Here is a 6,907-nt window from a genome sequence, read left to right as displayed (position 1 = left end):
CACTTAATATCGGTATAAATGACTGTATCTTATTATAGCTATAGCAGTGAGGAGACTGCAGCTCCTTACATACATCATAGTATACCTAATTAACAGATGTCCTGCTCAGTCTCTCCCTCTCTCTCTCTCTCTCTCTCTCTCTCTCTCTCTCTCTCTCTCTCTCTCAGTCTACTCATGTCTGTTCTCTCAAAACTCCCTGATTCTTTCAGGTACAGATTTTTCAGTGTTTAACCACAAATGACATCTAGTACCAAGATGAGTCTATTAAGCAAATATAATAGTCCCCCCCCGCCACAACAACTACACGGGTTTAAATTTTCAATTCTTGGAAAAAAAAAATGAGATGACTCAGACAGGTTTGAATCTCAAGCGCCGACATAGCTTGGGAAAACAGAACAAACCTGCCTCATCTGGCCTTGCCTCTCTTATTGACAATCCCATTTATCAGATCAAATATTAGGAGACTCAAAATGTCTCCCTCACAACCACTCAACAATATTGCTTGGTGGCTACACAAGGCAGCTTAATGCGAAAAACGCAGCAGAGCTGAAAGAGGTTTTGGCGGGCCATCTCTCTCTCTCTCTCTTCCTCTGTCTCTCTCTCTCTCTCCCTCTCTCTCTCTCTCTCTCTGTCTCTCTCTCTCCCTCTCTCTCTCTCTCTCTCTCTCTGTCTGTCTCCCTCTGTCTCTCTCTGTCTCTCTCTCTCTGTCCCTCTCTCTCTGTGGACATAAATCCCAACTCATCTGAGGCCTTTCATACTTAGTGTGAGAACAGATGAATGTAAAAGAACAGGATAAATGTAAAAGAAGAGAGGGGGGGGGGGTGGGATCAGAGAGCCTGGACGGACACAGATTGTGACAACGCTGACCTATGCGACCGCTCCGTCAGAAGCCGATAGCCATCGATTTCCACATCTCCCGAAGGGGCCGGCAGAGAGTGGAAAGGAATCTTTAACCCTTTGTTCAGAGGTCCGTTTCATAATGAACACACTCTGACAGCACGCAGGAAAGAGGATGGGGGGGGGGCGCGCTTAAAGACAATGATAAGACCGGCGAGGTCTTTATCTGCCCCCTCCCCTCACGTCATGGATGTTAACTAACATGGTGGAGACAACCTTTTGCTCAGGGCTACCACTGTTCACTATTTCTCTCCTTCTCTCTCTCTCTCTCTCTCTGTCTATCTAACTGTCTTTCTATGTGTATATCTGTCTATCTATCTATCTATCTATCTATCTATCTGTCTGTCTGTCTGTCTGTCTGTCATGTGATCTGTCATGTGATGACCCAGTTGCCTGGACTCTTCTCATCTTGTCCCAGCCACAGCAAGCAGCAGCTCTGTCTCTCTCTCTGTCCAGTGTGCTCTTTCCACACAGCTCTGTCTCTCTCTCTCTGTCCAATGTACTCGTTCCACACAGCTCTGTCTCTCTCTCTGTCCAGTGTGCTCTTTCCACACAGCGCTGTCTCTCTCTCTGTCCAGTGTGCTCTTTCCACACAGCTCTGTCTCTCTCTCTGTCCAGTGTGCTCTTTCCACATAGCTCTGTCTCTCTCTCTGTCCAGTGTGCTCTTTCCACACAGCTGTTGCGCAATGCAGCTCTTCATCCTTCCGCTTCCTCCCTCTCTCTCTCTCTCTCTCTCTCTGTCTCTCTCTCTACACACACAGACACTCAGTCGGAGATACGATGTATGTATTACTCATATGGTGATACATTCACACACGCACACGCACACACACACACACACACGTACACTTACAAACTCTGTATGTGCTGTACAGTGCGCCGTAAACCCCACCCACCTACCCCTCCCCCAGTCACAGCGCATTGTCAACAGCCCAGGATTAGGAGCGTTTGACTGCTCTGTTGCTAGGGAACCGTTGCCAGGCAACCAACTCGTTTTTGAAGCGAGGGATGGGACATAGAACAAGAAACAAGGAAAAGGGGTTGCTGGAAAAAAGAAAAAAAAACAGTTAGCTACGTTACTTCAAAAGAATATCTTTGGTTAAAAAATTCTGCAGTAGATCAGTTTCACACAGGTTAATACGGCAGGTCGTTCAGAAGTTGCCTGTAAAACAGTCACATTTTAGACTCTCAGCATGTGTGTGTGTGTGTGTGTGTGTGTGTCTTTGTGTCAGCGTGTTACTGTGTGTGTGTGTGTGTGTGTGTGCATCTTTGTGTTACTGTGTGTGTGTGTGCATGTGTGTTACTGTGTGTGTGTGTGTGTGTGTGTGTGTGTTACTGTCTGTGTCTGTGTGTGTGTGTCTGTTACTGTGTGTGTGTGTGTGTCTGTGTGTGTGTGTGTGTGTGTGTGTTACTGTGTGTGTATGTGTGTGTGTGTGTGTGTGTGTGTGTGTGTGTGTGTCTGTGTGTGTGTGTTACTGTGTGTGTATGTGTGTGTGTGTGTGTGTCTGTGTGTGTGTGTGTGTGTGTGTGTGTGTGTGTGTTACTGTGTGTGTCTGTGTGTGCGTGCCTGTGTGTGTGTGTGTGTGTGTGTGTGTGTGTGTGTGTGAGTGTGTGGTGTGTGCGTGTGTGTGTGTGTGTCTGCGTGTGTGTGTGTGTGTCTGCGTGTGTGTGTGTGTGTCTGTGTGTGTGTGAGTGTGTGGTGTGGTGTGTGCGTGTGTGTGTGTGTGTGTGTCTGTGTGTGTGTGTTACTGTGTGTGTGTCTGTGTGTGTGTGTGTGTGTGTGTGTGTGTGTGTGTGTGTGTGTGTGTGTGTGTTACTATGTGTGTGTGTGTCTGTGTGTGTGTGTGTGGTGTGTGTGTGTGTGTGTCTGTGTTTGTGTGGTGTGTGTGTGTGTGTGTGTGTGTGTGTTACTGTGTGTGAGTGTGTGGTGTGTGTGTGTGTGTGTGTCTGTGTGTGTGTGTGTGTGTGCGTCTGTGTGTGTGTGTGTGTGTGTGTCTATCCCTAAAGAGTCAGACAGGGAGTTCTGCAGGATGTCATTTAGCCCATTTCTTCTTATCCTGAGGAGCTCAGCGAATGATGACCTCATGTAGCAGAACTCATCCTTTTCCCTCGCCTTTTTCCTTTTCCTCCTGTTTTCTTTTGCTAGACAAACCTGTTTAGCTTTCATAACTATAGGGCTTCAGCCCCGTCGTCTGTCATCTCAGAACCTCCACGCCATGCCGCAAGTGCCGCAAACCATTCATCAGCTCCCGTGGTCCACTCCAGTGATGAATGCATAAAACTAAAGAAGTACCTGACACTCCGTTCAGAGTAAGGTACCGCTTCAGTCTGCCAAACTAACCGAGCTTTGGCCGTGCTGGGAGAGTAATGTGTGCCGTAAATTATGGTATTTAATACGACTGTCTACAGGCCTACGGAGCTGCAAGGCGACTTGTCGTTCGTTTGCCCCCATCTGGTTCTATCAGTTGGTTTCTTTCCCTTTTTTTCCACTGTCCCTTCAGACCGCACCTCTGAGAAAATGGTGAAAATGACGCCTGAAATCCCCTGTCTCCCCTAGGCCCCTACATGCCTGCACAGAACTGCTCTTGCCCGTGCTGGCTGATGCGTGTGGGAAAGAAGGAAGTGGTTTTGCTGGACAGCTCCAATGTATACTGGGTAATGTAGTTAAGAGGCTTGCCATAAGCCCTTGCCTGAAGCCCTCGAATACATCCATCCACTGCACTATCTAACTTCAGTGTGGGATTTATGAAACAGATCAGGATCTAAAGTAGATCAGGAGGTTCCCTGGCCTTGTGCATCTGTTTGTATTAACATGTGAGTGTGTGTCAGGGGAACCAGGTCACCTTAGCGTTCTAGCCTGTCCTAATGCAGCAGAATATGCCAAGAGCAATGAAGCAAATTTAGAAACAATCAGCTTCAGTAAATGCGCGTGTCACATCAACCATATCGTCTTCTGGGGCACACACTCTCTCAAACTGTGGCAGCAGCTAATGGTCTTTAGATATTAGCCAACTAGAAAGAGCATGTCTCAGCACGAAGACACCTACGGCAGACGGTTGTGTAATTACATAAAAGAGAGATCGGGTCTTTTATTGAGCTCTGAATGAAATGTGGGTGGCATTAGAAACGTAGATTTAAAGTTCTTCTAAACCTCAGGAAGGAAAAGGAGATTTAACACGTGTCATGTATACAGCGGTTGTTTGATAGACCAAGGTTTGTCACCTCCAGCGTCACGACATCTGGGCTAATGCCACATTGTGACTGATGTAAAAGCACATTTAGATTGTGAATCAAAAGCGTCAGAAATCAGTAGAGACGTTGTGACAAGTCTGACAGCACTGGGCTACAGACCGGCCTGTCTTGTAGGACTCTTGTAGGACGACAATATCCAGAACCCCCGTGCCGTATCGCTGTTTTGCCGTTTACCGCTCCTGGAGACGGCTCCAGACATTTTAACTTGATGCGTTTTCAGTCTCTCGCCGCTCTAACACACCTGCCTCAGCTCATTAGACCAATTATCAAGTCCTTGATCAGCTGAATCGGGTGTGGTAAAACTGTAAAGTTATGCACCTTAGCTAACGCTTTAGCTAAGCTCTGCTTGAGCAAACGGCTCATTCCTCTCTCTCTCTCGCTCTCTCTCTCTCTCCCTCCTTCACCCCCCACCCCCCCCCCCCCCCCCCCCTCAGAAAGACTCATTTCCCCTCCCTGTTTCCTCTTCTTTCTGCCTTTGTCGCGTACCCTCTCTCGTTTTCGACTCGGGGCGCGCGCGCTAAACTTCTGCCTCAGCCGCATCCGAGATGTTCCCCGCGCACAAAGCCTGTTAATTCTCGCAGGTACGCACTGACACCTTGCACCGTGAACTCAATTATCGCTCTTCCGCGTTCGCCCCTCCCCAGAAGACTCGCGGAACACTTTATTTTTAACTTTGAAATGCTAATTGATATTCCCAGCCAATGCATTTTCCTGGAATATCAGACGAGGGCGAGAGGAGCCGAACCGGTGGTGCAGCCGAGACGCGGCCTGTTTGTTCATATATTATATTATTAATTTGTAATTAATAATATAAAGCCTTCCAACACTGAAGAAGGAGACGGGAGGAGGCTGAGCCTGAAAATCACTTAATTATCATTTTATCTGTAGTATCCTTGGAACCCATCTAATTTAGAGGAGAATGAAAGGTCATTAGCATTGTTTTCTGAAACAGAAACAGAACGGAAGAAAAATAAGCCGGAGGTGAGGAGCATGGCGTAAAACCAGAAGTGAAGAGAATTGGTGGCAAAGGGGAAGTATGAAATGCAGAGATAAAATAAATACTGGTGACAGAGAGACAGAAACTGGGGCGGATTCAGCGAGAGGATGACAAAGCACGCAGTCGATAAAATCGCTTCGGTCTTCAGCACAGAAGCCGTGCTCACAATCTCCTTCCGTTTTATAACGCTTGCAATGGTTCTGTAAGGCATATCACATTTTCTCAGGCACTCTGCACACACCTTTGAAAAACAGCGACTTTAAGAAAATCTATTGGAGGTTTTTTTGGGGGGGGTTTTTGTTTGTTTGTTTGTTTGTTTTGTGGGCTTGTGTAAAAATCCACAAGATGCGTATAAACTATATGAACGTCTGCATTTGAAAATAGTTCTTTAAAAATGAGTTGATTCATTTCTCTTTCCCTTTTACTATTGTACATGATTCATTTGATATGAGGAAGTTTCATATCAAACTTAGATATCCTGAGGTGTGGCGATATTATTTTTTGGGCGTGATTTGATGGTGGATAAAGTGAGATTGGTTATCTGCTGTCCTTACCGTTTGGTTGTCTTCGTAGAGCTTGAGGTCATAGCCACTGAGCTCTACGCAGAAAATGATGGCAGTGACACCTTCGAAACAGTGAATCCACTTCTTCCTCTCTGAACGCTGGCCTCCCACGTCCACCATTTTGAAGGTGAGCTCCTTGAAGGTGAACTTGTTCTCCACGATGCCCGTGGTCATGTCGCGAGAGCGCAGGATGTCTTCCACAGTCGGGATGTACTCCGGCGCCGAGATACGGTCCAGGTCGTTCAGGTAGTACGCCGTGTTGTCCTCCAAGTGGTACTCGTTGGAGCGACAGAAGCACTCCTGAACCCCGGCGTCGGCCCAAAGACGCTTCATCACCCCTAGGAGCTCCGGCGTGATCTCGCCCTTGCTCTCGGCGGGGCCGGTGAGGGCGAAAAGCTGCACAGCGTCGTAGGCGCGGTCCGGGTTGTGGAAGTCGATCTTGAGGGTGGCGAGGGCCCTGATGATGCGGGTGAGGGAGTCGATGGCGTATGTAGAGGATGAGGGGGTTTGTACTCCTTACACGCCTCCAGGTTGAACCCCACCGCTGTGGATGATCTTCATCTGCTTGACGATGGTGCTCTTGCCGGAGTTGCTGGTGCCAAGCAGCAGGAGCTTGATCTCCCGCCGCTGACGCTGGCTTTCCGAACGGAGGTGCCGGTCGATCCGCCGCGAACGCCGCGCCGCCTCCTTCTCCTCCGAGCTCTGCCGGCATCCCATGTTTGGCCTCGTCAGGAAACGCCAGTGACTGCAAAGGCTGAGAGTCCAACTTAAAAAAAGAAAAAAAAAGTGAGAAGATCGGAAGCTGGGAAGAAGTAGAGACGGAACAGAAATTAGGAGGGACACCTGCGTAAGGTTAGGCAGATGTTCCCGAGTTTTAAGCTACTGTTTGCTTTTTTTTTTCGAGTCTACACAGAAACCAAAAAGGCTGTAGCTGCCTCTGAAGTCTCGGTGCCAAGAGATAGTCCTTGTGGATTCAGGCCGCTTGGATCGCCTGATCGCAACCGTCCGTCTGCTCTTGAGTCTGATGTCGATTTCAGTGCTTTTTGGCATGCAGTTCTCTACCAGGACATGGTGGGAGACCCACTCAGGCCCTGGCAAGGAGGGAGGTAGGGATCTGGAACCCAGGGGATTTGCAGGTCCTACTGGGGGGACGTTTCCCCCCCCCAGAGAAGATGTGTTTACAGTGGACCCGTCAGTG

The 6,907-nt window shown here is 48.3% G+C and overlaps 1 protein-coding gene across 1 annotated transcript in view; it reads right to left on the bottom strand.

Annotated features, from left to right (window-relative positions):
• gnaz (guanine nucleotide binding protein (G protein), alpha z polypeptide) overlaps positions 1–6,426 on the bottom strand; it is a 14,361-nt gene extending 7,935 nt beyond the window's left edge. Inside the window, 3 exon segments of the mRNA XM_030767335.1 lie at positions 5,701–6,195; positions 6,198–6,248; positions 6,250–6,426. Coding sequence (XP_030623195.1) covers positions 5,701–6,195; positions 6,198–6,248; positions 6,250–6,426 — 723 coding nt within the window.
• Between the last annotated feature and the right edge of the window lie 481 nt (positions 6,427–6,907).

Source organism: Chanos chanos, chromosome 3 (genome assembly GCF_902362185.1).
Source record: "Chanos chanos chromosome 3, fChaCha1.1, whole genome shotgun sequence".
NCBI lineage: Eukaryota > Metazoa > Chordata > Actinopteri > Gonorynchiformes > Chanidae > Chanos > Chanos chanos.
Note: the sequence above shows the minus strand (reverse complement) of the source record. Positions and strands in the feature narration are given on the sequence as shown.